This window comes from Larus michahellis, chromosome 3 (genome assembly GCF_964199755.1).
Source record: "Larus michahellis chromosome 3, bLarMic1.1, whole genome shotgun sequence".
Classification (NCBI taxonomy): Eukaryota; Metazoa; Chordata; class Aves; order Charadriiformes; family Laridae; genus Larus; species Larus michahellis.
The window spans coordinates 48,832,655-48,848,031 of NC_133898.1; the positions used below are offsets into that span (position 1 = coordinate 48,832,655).

The 15,377-nt window shown below is 40.0% G+C and overlaps 1 protein-coding gene across 1 annotated transcript in view; it reads right to left on the bottom strand.

The window, feature by feature from the left end:
- The window catches only part of ACTN2 (actinin alpha 2), a 70,103-nt gene extending 68,125 nt beyond the window's left edge, over positions 1 to 1,978 (bottom strand). The window contains exon 1 of the mRNA XM_074580041.1: positions 1,547 to 1,978. Coding sequence (XP_074436142.1) covers positions 1,547 to 1,681 — 135 coding nt within the window. The 5' untranslated portion in view covers positions 1,682 to 1,978. The remainder of the gene's footprint in view (positions 1 to 1,546) is intronic.
- Between the last annotated feature and the right edge of the window lie 13,399 nt (positions 1,979 to 15,377).

The window sequence follows — 15,377 nt, forward strand, 5'->3', positions numbered from 1 at the left end:
AACACTAAGATAATTTCCATTCTCATAAAACGTAAAAGAATAGTACACCATCTAAAGAGTGTCTAAATTAAAACAAATGTCAGTGTTGATGAACACAGCTTAATAATTGGTTAGGAGTTGCAGCAGCTGGTAGGTCAAGAAATGTGAACTTCAATCTAGCCCAGAACTTCTCCCACTATACTCATACAGCAGGATCCGAACAGGTGTGAATGTAGGAAAATGAATAAAAATGGCTAAAACGCACACAATGAGGAAGACTACAAGTAAAAACTGAGGGGAAAATATTGGCTCTATCAATTTTAATGGAAAAGCGAACTCATTGGCCCCAACGATTCTAACAGCTCTTACTTTTATAGCTATACTTTTATAGCATAGCTTTTATAGAAGCTGTAACAGTGGGCCAGACTCTGCCATCAGATATACATTGGCAACTTCTACTTAAGTTTTTGAAGTCAGCTGCTCACCTATAGCAAAAAGCATATTCAACCTTACAGTCTAGAGCACCATTTTTCTCTCTCTCTATCCCCCCTCCCCCCCCTTTTTTTTTTTCATTCTTGTAACCAGCAGATAACCTTTTAATCCCAGATCTGTCAGCTGTGACTTCAACAACACCTTTTACATTAGGTAGTAACAAATCCTTTACAATATTTCATCTCTCTCTTTTCCATATGCTGCTTAAAACTCAAGTGTTGCAAAATTAGATATTGCAAATATTACTAAAGCATCAAACCATTGACAAGATTGCTAATGGGATTATAATCTCTGCCTATGTTCAGAAAAAGAGCACGGGCAATACTTGCTGGCATAATAGTTTTCTTACACCTAAAAGGCAAGATGCATTTTCTCTAGAATGGTATATTCCCAGGAGTTTACAGATCATTTTTTTTCCCAGACAGTGAATTGGCATTTGGGAACATAATCATGAAACGCAGTTTTCCAAATCTATCCTGGATATATTTCTAGGCAATATTTTCCTTGTCAGATCATTCAGTCAGAATTAAGAGTAACTTCTAAAAAGAGCTGACTCATAAGATCACAATTTCAAAAGCGATTTCTCAGTCAGCTCTCAGAAATATTTCAAACATTTTTTGCACACCAATTTTGAATCATCTCATTCATCTCCCTGTTTATAACTGCAATTTACTGTTTTTAAAAAGCAATCAGGCACACACATTCAGAGTTTGCTTTCTGAAAGGAAAACCCAGGAAGTGAAGTTAAAAATTACTGAAACACTAATATATAAATCTAGAAGCACTGACAGAATATTTCTAGTGCAATACAAAAAGAAACTCCTGGGTCTCATACACCAGTTTCACCTTACATAGGTTTCACTTAAGAATCCAAAAAGTGAATGCTTTATCCTCAAAATATGGCATAGCTAAGATATATTATATACATGCTTTATATGATGTAAAATATATTCTCTTACAAAATTAGAACCTCTTACTGCACAGCCTCGGCAATTCCAGATACAGCACGGCAATAAAAGAGGACATCATTCGACACAGAAGCACATATACAGACACATATTATTTTATTTCCAGACCTTCCTTTGCTGTTTCTCCCATGCTGGGTCCAGGAGCAGGTCCCTGTCCCATTCTTCTTCTTGGGTCATGTACTCATCTTCTTCATAGTTGTAGGTGTACTGCATGTTTGTGTCTATCTGGTTCATGCTATTCATACTACCTGGGGATCAGCTTCAGCTGCTGTGGCTTATACTACGTTCAAATATTATTTTTTTTAAGCTTAGTTTACTTGCTGATGGGTTGTAGGTCGCAGTGCCTTTTTTCTTTTTTTTTTTTTCTTTTTTTCAAGGTGACAGGGAGTGAATATTGATGACTCTTGCTGAGAGCAGAGGCTGAAACTGTCAGGTAGGTGCTGCCCTGTGGTGACCTTCCTTCCCTCTCTCTCTCCTGCCCTCCTTCCCTTTCTCTCTCTGCTGCTGTAGGTCCCTGCGGCTGACCCTCCGGAGAAGCCCAGCGCCGCTCATTGCTGCGGCTTAATATCCCCGCCGGGCTGTCACGTGGCGCGGCGGCGGCTCCAGCACCGCTCCCGGCGGCGGGGCGCCCTCGGGCGGGTCAGGGCCGGGGCTGGGACCGGGGCCAGGGACCGGCGCCGAGCGGGCAGGAGCTTTTGTCCAGGGCAGCAAGACTGCCTGCGAGAGGGGAAGGCTGAGCGGGAGAACTCACCTCCCGCAAGCGCTCTGGCCAAAAATTACTGTCTACTGGTCTTTTTCTCTGTCTTTCCTTCCAATTTGATAAAATACCTGTCGTGATTTTGTTTTTTTGTTTTGGTTTGTTTTTTTTTCCTACTGATATATATTTCTACTTCTCAAGACCCATGTATGATTTGCTAACGTAGTTTGACATTGTTTATCATTAGTCTGAAGTCTGTGTGGACCCTTGAGTCACTTCCCACTTTCCTTTTCAGATTACAGATCACAAGAGCCAGCGCAGACAAGGATACCCAAGAGATGAAACAATTTCAAGTGGAGATCAGGCTTGGAGTTAAACCAGAAAGCGTGGAAGCACAACTTAGAAAAGCAACATGTATCTTTTTCATACAGGAAACATGCTCAGTACATCCCAAAAGCAGGCACCAAGAAGCACATAGAAAGGTCAGTGGAACCAGTAACTTCATAAACGTGCGAGAGGAACCATTTGCCCATGCTTTCCACAGGGTAAAATCTGAAAAGACAGCACTGAGATCAAGCATCCTGGCAAGCGTGTCCCATACCTCCCGTGTCATATCATTTCAGTCGCCCTGGCGACAATGTTTCTTCTGGGAATTGGCAAGTTTACTATGTTCTTCATCTAGCCTGCCATTAATGACTGCACCTATCATCAGCCAAGGTCATCCTCTCTAGCAGTGTCTATACTGGACACAATTCGAACCTTACTTACAAAAAGAAAATGCTCGCCAAAGCTGAGCTTTTGGAAGCCATAAAAAACAAAGTCAGATACAAAGGAGAACTATGTTCAGTAACATAGTCTCTAAGCCAATGTGAATGAATAACCAGAATAATTAACAGCTGGACAGCATGTGTCCTCCACTTCTTATTGCTATCTAAAGCTCTGCTTCCTGCCAAGTCACCTTCTATCCCGTCAGTCTACACAATATAGAAGTACATGCATACATGCATGGCTAATAACTACCCATCAGCTCAAAAAAACTTCTTAAACGCAGCACTAAGATTACAAATTGGAATTCAGAAGAGGATTGCAACATTTCATGCAGTTGAAGCAAGCTGAACTTCCAAAGACTGATGTACATACTGGAAGAGAAACAGTCTAAAAATCAAATTTCAAATCTAAGCAGCAAAGTCAAAACCACATGCTTTTCACCTGCTCAATGCAAATATTCTCAAGGTTGCTACAACATTTCCATCTATATCATGAAGCAAATGTTGATGAATGCAATGCCTAGATTTTTTTATTCAAGTGCTAATGAGCATCCTCTTAGGATACTACTCTTAGACGATACCAAATAGCACATACAAAACAAAATATTTCATGTATGTACACATCATATGTATGCTGGTGTAATTTGTGTAGTTTATTTTTATAGCTGGGTGGTTTCCAAACCACATCTGTGGTTTGTAATACGTGTCCAATTTCAATCACCTAAATGACTATTTAGGCCTCTGAAGTCAGCAAAACTATTCTTTTTATTCACTATACAGAGCTCAGGAGGTTGTGTTTCTAGAAGAAAAGCAGGAGGAGGTCAGAAAAGTCCCAGAAGTACACATGTAAAGCTGTAATGCTCTAAACCAGAGCTGTCTCCTGGGCAAAGAGCTCTCCTGCACTGACAAGACCTGTGACCTTTTATGCACTACCTCCTAAGAGGTGAGCCATTCCAACCAGCTCCATGCCTTTCCTCTGGGGATCTACAGGGATGAAGTCAGATGGTACCACACCACTCCCCACCGGGCAGTATAGGTGAGCCTTATGGGCACTGATGGCTTCATACAGGGAGGTACTCATTAAAAGCCACATTTTATTTGTTAGCCCTCATCCTCTAACATGGCCCAGAGGGCCTGTGCCATGAAATAAAAACCAAGGCATTACGATGACAAAGAATATCCAATCACCCTGTGGATTAGGGCTGGGATCAGATCCATGCCTAGACTTCTGGAAATCAAGGGGAAATCTACCCAGGTTTTCTAGCATTCTGAAAGGTGGTTATTAATTTTTTTCATAAAATAACTGGATTTGCTCAGCAGCTACTGCTTTGCTAGCCACTGCTGCAAAGGTACAGTTCATTTTTTCATGTTTACTTGGTACATAGGTAAACTTAGTACTTTCACAACAAAACAAATAAAACAAAAATGTCATCATTGTTTTAAGGAACTGACAGCTAGAACCATAGTATCTCTCAGCTAGGCTGAGATATCACAAAAATTCAAGTTAATTCCAAATAGGAACAAACTCACATTTTTCTACAACGGGCAAGTATTTCAAAATCCACTTTGAGTAAGTTATATTAGCTCATTTTGGATGAAAAAATATTTTGTAATGAAAAATCTAATTTTTTAATTCTGAAAATATCAAAATAGGGGGCTTGAACTTTCTCAGTATGAATTTTAAGAGAGCTGAGCTTTGTATTTATGAAACAGGGAGCTAAATGGAATATACCCATTTTAAAAAACCTGCTTATCTTGATGGAATCTGACCTGTTTTAGGTTCTCTAAATAACTGCTTACTGCCCCTTAATCAGACAGCATGAGCAGGCAGGGGAGATATTTATAGATGGAGCTTTAGGCAGAGTATCTGGTATTTTGTTTACTACTTTAATTTAATTTTATAAACGAACTGTGTGGATGGTAACGAGAAGCATATGAATGGAGGTCCGTAGTGGAAAGAGAGCCAAAATGGAACTCTGACGCCAAACTTGAAGTGGAAAGGGAGCTGCCTCTTCCAGCTCACCTAGAGAAAGGAAAGCTGTGCCCAACAGAGCGGTATGAATAAAGCAGTGTGCTTCAACCAGTTTATAACCTACATCAGAGGTAGGTTAGGACTATCCCCATTAAAGCTGGCAGTTGCACAGCTACAAACTATGTGTGCCTAAGGAGAAAGAAAACCATACCAGAAATAAGCAAGCTGAGCAGGAAAGAAAGGACAAAAGTCCCACATAGAGACAGAAGAAGAAACAGAGTAAACCATACAGATAGGGAATTTTAAGCTGACATGGCAAGATAACCTGAGAGCCAGCAGGTATGTTTGAGGCAGAAATGACACAGACATCGCTCACAATGTAGTAAGACAAAAAGAATGCTCACGACTGATTGCCAAACAGATTAGAAGAAATAAAGTGGCACAGGGAGATCAGAAATGGAGATGGCAGAGCTGAATTGTCAACTATTTTTAACTTTTATTTGGTAAAAGGTCTGCAGTTGTAGTTCATGCTAACATAAATGCTAGTAAGGGCCTACCCAGGAGAATGCCTTTACCCCAGGAGAACACTGTGGCAACAAGATATCATTTCCCATGCACGAGGATTACCAAGAAGGCCAGCACTTTCCTAACAGCAGCAGCGGGTGAACTCACTCAGTATTTCTTATCACAGTTCCAGCTTATAAAGGATCTTTGAATCTAATACCACCAAAGCAAAAGCCTCCTGGCACACTTTGCATAAAAATCCTTGATAATCAAAGGGCTTTTTAAACAAAAGGAAGAACAGTTTTCACCTCCTGTGTCAACCTTTATCATTTTTTAATTAAATGGAAATTGTTTCACACAGTGTACATTTAATATCCATTTACTCCCCAAAAGCCATGCTATAATTTTCTTAAGAACTCACTCCTCTGTATTTTCACTGTTCATCAGACTTCCAATCCCTTCAACCTGCTTCTTATTCTTCCCTTTCACAAAATCTCAGAATGAGAGTACAACACCAACTTTTTAATAAAACTTCAAAAATGCTGACAACCACAATGTTTCCCCAGATCATTCCTCTATTTGAACTTAGTGAGATTTAGAATAAGAAGTTAGCCAGAGTTCTCTACTGAAATAACTGCCTGTGAAACAATCGACTGATGTGAAAATGATCACCATTAGTTTTCAGCTGTAACATTTCTCTGTAGGAACACAGTAATTCACGGCTTCCAAAAATCTCTCAGAAAGGCCACAGCAAAATAAAGAACTTTATGAGAGCTCAATAAGTCAGTGAATCTTTAAGCAATCATCTCTCCATAGGCACAGCCTGTTTCTTTGTGAAAAGGAACAGTGGGATGGTTTCTCAGGAAAGAAGTCAATGAAAGATAAAAGAAAATAATTTCAAAGTGACTGTTCGCTTGTGTAAACTGTTAATGGAATCTTAAAAGAGGGATCAAAAAGCCCTTTTCTTTTCAAAGCATGTCGTAACTGTCACTTAAAATATACTTTTGCTTGTAGCAAATATCCACTAGTTTAAAGTTTAACTAAGAAAATTTTGAATTATTTACAGAAGATACTGATAATATAGATTGGGCCAAAATGTTGGATTCTGTTTAAAATTATGCATGAATTTCCATAACAAAGCTAAGCAGAAAGGTACAGTGTGTTATAAAACATATTTATTTTTTATTTGAGTTCCGGAGAAATAACCCTCTTTTTTTTTTTTCCACAATACAATAAACATAACTCACCTTCTTCAATGTAAAAAACACCCTATTTTGTAAGTTCAGGAAAAAACCAAGGATTTAGATTCAATATGTAAAGATAAAATGAATAAACATTAAACTTGCTTCATACTCCCGAAATGAACACATACAGAAGGAAGGCAGAAAGAGAGCAGGGAAGAGGTTCCCATACATCTGGGAACCAAAATTCTGATTTTGTCTGACCTAAGGAAAAGCACCGTGGGCACTGAGCATATTAGCCCTCCCACATCTAGCACCAAGAGGCACAAACTTTGACCCTGAAAAATCCCCACGCTACTCATGTGTGGTGATATTAACTAACAGAAGCTAAGTTTTTTTTTTTGTTTGTTTGTTTTTTTAAGTATACTATTTCAAATGGCAGGTTTGGAAATAAAAATGGAGAAAGAGCTGAAAAAATGCATTGCTGGCTTCATAGTAACAACTGACATTGTCAGAAGATCCCAAAGTGTTTCATCATCTATATTTAGAGACGACTTACTCTGTCCCTGAAATTCAGCCATGGATGAAGTGTAGCAAGAAACATTTATAGGACAGACAAATACTACCAAAGCATAGCTTGGGCTTCAGGAGTATGGAGAAAATGCTGACTGCACTGAGATCATTGGCTTTTGCCAACCCTTTGTGCGGAAGGAAAATCACGGGGCTGAGACATGGAGTGATCCACACAAGCTTAAGATGTCCTATATGACCTTCAGCAAGTCAATTCAGGTAAAATTTTCCCAAAAAGCTACATGTTGGCCCATTACACTACTCTCCCTGAGAGAAAGAGAAACAAGCTTCTTGTGCTGCGCTCTCCATTCTTTAAAATAGTACCAACAATGCTTCTTTTGGTCCTTAATGTACACCTAGACCACAAATTCTCTGGAGTAGAGGCTTTTTCTGTCCAGAGGCCCCAAGAAGCCTACAGAACAATTATTATTTACCTACTGTACACCCCTAACCTCCATGTTTGTCTCTCAGGTCTGTGTGTAGCCTGCGTCCAAAAATGCCTAGCTTATTCTAGTATGTCAGGCTTGCTCAGGCATTTAGAGTCCCTTATATATATTTGTAGGGCCACACTTGCAGCCTTGTAGCCTGCACAGCAAATGATCCTGGTTCTCAGAGAGGCTTCAAGGCAGGTATTAGTAAGAAACATCCAACACCTGGTCTCTGCCATAGTATCACTAAGCAGTACTGTGATACATAATAACAATCACAAACTGCAATGTGAGTGCTGAAAGATGTAATCTAGCAGAGGGCAAACCCTCTAGTGATGGCGACTGCCGGGCAGCACTACGCAAGATCATACCTTTCATGAATGAGAAGAGCCCTCAGACCTTACATTCTGACATATTTCTATTAAATATTTCAGAATAAACCATGATACCTGAAATCCCTTATCCCTTCAGCTAGCCTCTTGAGGGTGCCTTTTTTGTTAAATGGTTCTTGTCTGGGTAGATACAACTCACAGACAGACTAGATCATGAACTAAATAATCTCAGAAGTTTTGATAGATGCTTTGCACAGATTAGAAATGTAACATCAAAGGAAAAACTAGGAAATGCATATGGTAATTTATATACAACACTGCAGTCAGCCTGTTAGCACACTGAAGTTGTAGAGCAATATGCAGACAGCTACAACATAATACACACAGTAACAGGTGGGGAAACTACAAATAGTGCTGGCATAAGATCGGAAAAAATGGTGAGGCAGATCCAGGATTTTAAAAATGGTTTAATGATAAGAATGCAAGGGACAGGACATATAGCATGGCCTATTACAAACCTTCTGAAGAAACCTTCACACCATCATGTGTTTTCAGAATCCTGGCTGGGTTCCCGTTTTATGTTGGCTTAGCCGTTATCACTCAAAGATACTAAGCAAGGAAGAAACTGTGTGGCTAGGGCAATGCAAAAGCCTGCAACTGACTATACAATTTGTACTTCATGAACACAGTTAGTTTAAAAAAATCCCTTAGTAAGCCAGCCTGTGACCCATAACTGATTCACCTGAGACTATTCATCTAAAAAAGGACAACATTATTCAGCAATAGTTTTGGTCACACTGAGAGAAGAGAAAAGGTGTGTGTGTGTAAGATAAGGAATGCATAGACCACATGCCTTTATTTATCTAGAAACAAACATCATCAACTAAGTCAAAGTTTCCAGACAATAATTATCTAAGGGGCACAGATGAGACCTGGCAGGTTTTAAATCACTGAGGTATGAGGTAGAGATTACGGGCACAGGATATGGGCACTGGATATCAGACACTGCTGTGTTCTAAACTCAGCATTTGTACAGATTGACGTTAGACAAGTTGCAGTCTTAGTGGCCTCATTTCTCTTTACAGATACACCAATGTAATTTCACTAACATCAATGAAATTGAAGTTACACACTCAAGAGGGCAGCCGGGTTGAACGAATTGCCAGTCTGTAAAAACAAATACTAGCTACTTACTATTCATTCCACAGGAGGGATACAAAGATTAGTAAAAGGGGCAAATTCATCCCTGTATACAAAGCAGCATTAGGTGCAACCTGAATTACTGCCAAACAGGGATAACATGTTCTTTTTGCAACTCGTATAGTGCAAGTTTTCCTTTTCCAGAACGGTTGTCCTTACATCCTGTCCAACAAAGCTTTACTCTGCCACTCAGACGTATTAAGAATCAGCACTGAGAAAACGAGCAATGTTCCTGCCATGCCTGACATGAAACAGAAAGGTCTGAATTTTCCAATTCCTGTTCTGAAGACAGTTGTTCCCTGTCCAATTATGATCTCTCTCACAAACTTCAGACGTATTCTCATCTCAGGAGCAATGGATATCTGTTTTGCACAACATACTTTCCAGTACAAGACTGGTTGCTCTTGAGATCTACCAGCAATAACCTACTCATGGTGAAGGCTCTTGTATAATCTCAATCCCTCTGATTGTGGACAAGTCCTTAGTTTCTTAATTGTCTCACCTCTCTCCCTGTGTAGAGTCCAGTTTAGCATAAGCAAAGGAGGAGGAGAGGAGAGTATTTGCATGTTTCTTCACTTTGAAACCAGTTTGTCTATAGGATAAATGCAGTGGTGTTGTGCTAATGTGCAGTCTAGACCTCTGTTGTGTCCCATAGTTAAATATGGAATGGCTGTAATTTTCCAGAATTTCATAACTGAACCAAATTCACGACGTTTTTTTTGGTTTTGGTTTGTTGTTTTTTTTCAGGCCAGATGCTGTTCTAGGTATTTTTCCAGTTCGTATGGACAATGGTTACTGGATTTGGAGTCAGCAACTAGGACAAAGGTGAACATACCCTTATAGGCTGTAAGGCTCCACGTGTATTTATAGCAAACTCTAGAACTAATTTTTCATTTGAGATAGTCTGAACACATCTTCCCCTGGCCTCTTTTCCTATAATAAATACATTCAGTAGAAAGCTTATTTTGCAGTTCATATAGATGGATTACAAATATATCTTGGCCTTCTCTAGGGGAGGCTATTCAGTAACGAATGCACTTCTAGAACATCAAGACACTTTTTTTCATTTGTTCCCTATGGCTCAGCAAACTCCCTTTTATCTCTTTCACAGGTAACCCTAGCACACAGATGATTTATGGAAAATTAGGCCAATCAGGCCCTAAATCTGTAGGGCCTGATTTTTTACTGTTAAAGTACCAGTGGTGGAAGTCAGGAGGGTCCTAGACTGCACTTTCAGTTGCAGGAGAGAATGTTTAAAATAATGCATGATGGAGATACCAGACAAATACAGGATTCTGCTGGGCCTAAAGGTTCGAACCACCAGGCCTATTCAGTGGGCAAAAAGGCAGTATGTAACCATACTCTGCAAAGCACTTATGGAAAAGACAAATTCCATAGTACCAGCATTCATTAACTTAAAACTATCCACTGGATGGGGAAATTGAACTATGGACAGTTTGGAGCTTGTGCCTCAGTTTTCCTTCTGTAGACCAGGAATAACACTAATGCTGTGAAGTATAGAGAAGTATGTGAAAATCAAATACCCAATAGATTTGGAATACTTGAAGGCAAGTACAAATACTGTGATGACCAGAGCTGAAAATCACAAACTATGTATTTGGGAACGTGATTCAACTGAGTGCAACAGACCTTCATTGAATAAAAAAGAGAAATCATAATGCTGTAGAGCACTGCTTATGCAATACACTGAACAAAGCAGGATTTCTGGACAAAAAGTAGTTTGTGGCTATGCAATTGAAGTCTGCATTGTGATACATACAAAGCAGCTGAATTAAGATTGCTTGGAAAACTTAACTCTGGCATAGTCCACCATTGATTGACTAGTGATCTTGATGTTTTAAGATACCTGCTCTACAACTAATCATAAATACATTATAAATTAAGTAATTATAAATTACTTCAGAATTGGAAGACAGGTTATACAAAATGTAAAGGAAAGCACTAAAGGTTTCCAGTGCAGCCTAACAGTTACACAACCACTACAGCTTCTGCTCAAGAACACCATGTTTTGCATCTCAGATGTCTGTTGTAGTTCACACAAAAGAGTCTTTAAATGTGTTACAGTGACACAGACAGACTAGGCACATGTTAAAGATTAAACGAGTCTTAAATTGTTTAAATGTTTTGTTCCCTCTCTACAGGCTAAAACAAGGCACATACATCACCATACTGTTAAGAATCAGCAGGTATTGCAAACCAAAGGGATCCTACCACAAGTAAAGCAAGAAAGATTTTGAAGTGTAACCTCTCCTGTGCAGTATTTGAGAGCATCGCAGCAGGAACTGCTTTGTCTCTGGCCACCAGGCTTATTTAAAAGAGGTGTACCATCAGCATCAGTGGCAGAATCATCTGATTCTTATCGCCACACGTTCCCCTTCATTACATGTTCAAGACCAGGCTACCTTCCTACTGACTACACTAAGTGCCTGTCAAGCCACCTGTAGAAACAGCACCCTCCTCCCAGAGTGCCCAAGGAATTGCCTCTGATGTCACTGGGCTTCTAAGTCTCTCTCAAGTAGTTTCTCTGCAGAGAAGTCTTTTAAATCACTGGCATACACAATATGTGCAGAATGTCAGAGAGTAAGAAATGCACTGGAGAAAACATTGACATATACTTTTGTCAGTAAGAGTTATTAGCCGTTATCAAGAACATTTCCAGTTGTCAAGACTATTTTATGAAAGGCAGCCCAGAGTCTTTACATCGTCTTGAGACAGCAGGGCCACTATTTTAACTCTGAAAACATGGCACCTCTAGTAAATCATCAAATCTGAAGATCTAGGTTTATCAGTAAAACTCAGTTGCATGCCTTCACGATCTAAATCAAACACACTATTTCTTCTAATAACAGGTGTTTACAGTGCCACTGTGCTAGGCATTACATTAACGCATAACTCATTCCCACACAAAAACATGTAAAACAAATAAACTTTAGAAAGTGGATAAATAAAAATATGTAACTGGATATAATTGAACAGCAAAACCAGCAGATATATATTCTCCTCTCTACTACTGAATGTAGATCATACTGTTTTCAGGCATTATCATATAAAGCTGTGAGCTCATTCTAGTTCAAACCACGTATTCACCAGGTATGGAAAAGGCCTGTGGACTGGCAATGACTGGGGCAAATGAAGAAATGAAAGCAGCACTGGCTTCAATGGCCAGCCTGGGAAAAGGCTGAAATTTGTATCTAGTGCCTCCGAATAGGAATGACACTCTTTCTCTTTCAGGGAAAGAGCTGTGATTCATCTCAGCGTTTTAAAAAAAAAAAACAACCCAGCAAATGGCTCACTGACAAGCAAATAGAGGTTTGAACAGCTGCAGGTCAGGAATGGGTAGTTGCACCATATGAGACCTACTGCTATTCCAATGACTGTCAGTTGCTTGAATTACAGGGAATTGAGGGAGGCGATAGCAAGATAGTATACTGCAGTAAGAAAAGTATGCTGTTTTAAGCGTGTTCCTTGATGATCACTTTTTCCTTCTCCCAATCCTTCAGTTTATTGTCTCTTTTACTGTTTAGAGCCCTGCTATGAAAGATGAGACATGTCTAGTACACAACACTTTCCTTATTGCTTATTACAACCAAGTCCCTAATGGCCACGTTGCTACACTCTGATTACCAAGTTCTCCCAATGTGACACAACTACCACACAGTAGATCTATGACACCTACTCTCTCTGGCACAGGTAGCTTTTCATAATAATAAACAGCTAACATATAAACATAGTATCGTATTTCCCAGCCTAATAAATATCAAATCATGACAAAGGACTATCACAATCACAGCAATCATGACAGGCTATTTTTCATTGCACCAATTGTGCAGTCGTTAAAATCCAACTTTCTAGTTGAGTTTTTACACAATAAACAAAAAAAAAAATCACAATTCTTCAAGTAGCACAGCACTGAAAGGACTGGTTTTTTCTTCTATTTTTCATCATCTCCATTTGTCTTCCTTACTCTCCTTGATGCTTTTGGGACAAACTAGACCTACCTCAAGTGAATACATACAGAGTTAGAAAGATGACTATTACCTACCCTTTTCAAGCGGATGCTTTCTCTGCATGTGACTAGCTAAAGCTAGTTTGTTTGTTTGGGGTTTATTTTTCCTTATCTAGAATATATATTTAAAAGCTTCCTTTACAACAATTTTGATTCAAAAGCCCTCAGTTTATATTACCAGAAAGCCTTCAATACAGTAAAATCCCAAAAATAGCTTCCTGCCACCCCATCCAGAGGGTTTCTATTTATTATTAGATCTGGAATGCAGCTACACATGAGACTTTATGGCTGGGGGAAGCTGCAATAGATTTTCCAAGAAAAGCCAGGGAAACACGATACTGCCTGCCACAGTGGTCAGTAAGTCGATGATGTGCTTCATACACTGCCTAGCAAGGAAGCTTCTTCCGGTCCTTCAGTTCAACTGAAGAATTATTCTCCCCTCAGTTCTGTTCCAGCTGTGAGAACTGCAATTCTCTGTAACCTCAACCACCATCGAATTATGCTTGATTGTTTCTGCCTCCAGTTACATCAGCAGTGCACTCATACAACTTCACTGACCTCATCAGAATTACTCCTGAGTTTCACTGATGTAAGCATAAAAAGATAAGCACTTAGGGGAGAAAGGGCAGATAGGGAAAATAAATCTTAACTTTCTCATTTTACATATTTGCTTTGCTACATGATACAATGGCTCCAATCTCTTCGCTTTTAACAAAAGCTTAGCCAACGGAATAATGGCCTCAAGGCCTTATCAATGTATAGACTGCAGAAGGGTACTGTTTCATCTTTACAATGCCCAAAGGTGAAAGGTGACTGCTGCATTGTCACAGTGAGCTGAGAACTGAAAACACAGAAAAATACATTGCTACAGCCTTAAAGTACACAATAAAGCACTGTTCTTCCTGATAATTGCAATAACTCTATAAATTCAGATGTGTCCTTATAAATTCTAAACTTCCAATAGGGAGCAGATATGTACACAAATTAAGACCAAAGGACACATTAGCTCAGAGTATCAAATTTAACTGCACAGCCTCCAAAACTACAAAACTTTGGCATGCCTCCTACAACCAATAGCAAAAAAAAAAAATATATCCCTTGACAATAAGATTACCTTGGCTTACAAGATGTTCAAGCCACTGCTGCAGAACACAGATCAGTTTACAGGTCAGTTTAGCATTCATATACCCACATTAAATAGACATATCTGTTAACACCTACTTTTGCTTAAACAGTTAAGAGAACTTGATACACGCTAAGGAAGTTACAGTCTCCTTTGCATATCCTAGAAAGGTTTTAATATTACTTCGTTACGCTGCAATCAGATCATATTTTAGATGTCAGGCACTGTCCCATTCCCTATTAGAAATGACACGGGGATGGCATAGTGGAATATAAGGGAACACGGCAAGATGATTAGCAAGTGATGGTGAAGCGCACAGAAGGTGGCTCTCTTCCCTCTCCTTCAGAACTGTTTTAGCAATCCAAAATCATGGTGGCTCACTAGATTACAGGAGGTGGTGCAAGAAGGAAAAAGAAGCATCATCTTAGCAAAAAAAAAAAATAGGTCCAGAGGGACCTGAACGAGCTAGAGAGGTGAGCCTGTGCAAACCTCATGAAGTTCAACAAGGCCAAGTGCAAGGTCCGGCACTTGCATCACAACAATCCTCATTATCAATACAGGCTGGGGGATGATGTGATAGAGAGCAGCTCTGCGTAAACGGACTTGGGGGTACTGGTGGATGAAAAGCTGGACATGAGCCAACAATGTGTGCTTGCAGCCCAGAAGGCAAATCACATCCTGGGCTGCATCAAAAGAACCATGGCCAGCAGATCGAGAGAGGTGATTCTCCCCCTCTACTCTGCCCTCGTGAGACCCCACCTGGAGTACTGTGTCCAGCTCTGGAGCCCTCAGCACAAGAAGGACATGGACCTGTTCAAGAGGGTCCAGAGGAGGGCCACAAAGATGATCAGAGGGCTGGAGCACCTCTCCTACGAAGACAGGCTGAGAGAGTTGGGGTTGTTCAGCCTGGAGAAGAGAAGGCTCCGGGGAGACCTTGTAGCGGCCTTCCAGTACCTGAAGGGGGCCTACAAGAAAGCTGGGGAAGGGCTGTTTGCAAGGGCATGTAGCAATAGGACAAGGGGCAATGGTTTTAAGCTAGAGCAGGGCAGGTTTAGATTAGACATTAGGAAGAAGTTCTTTACAATGAGGGTGGTGAGACACTGGAACAGGTTGCCCAGAGAGGTGGTGGAGGGCCCAC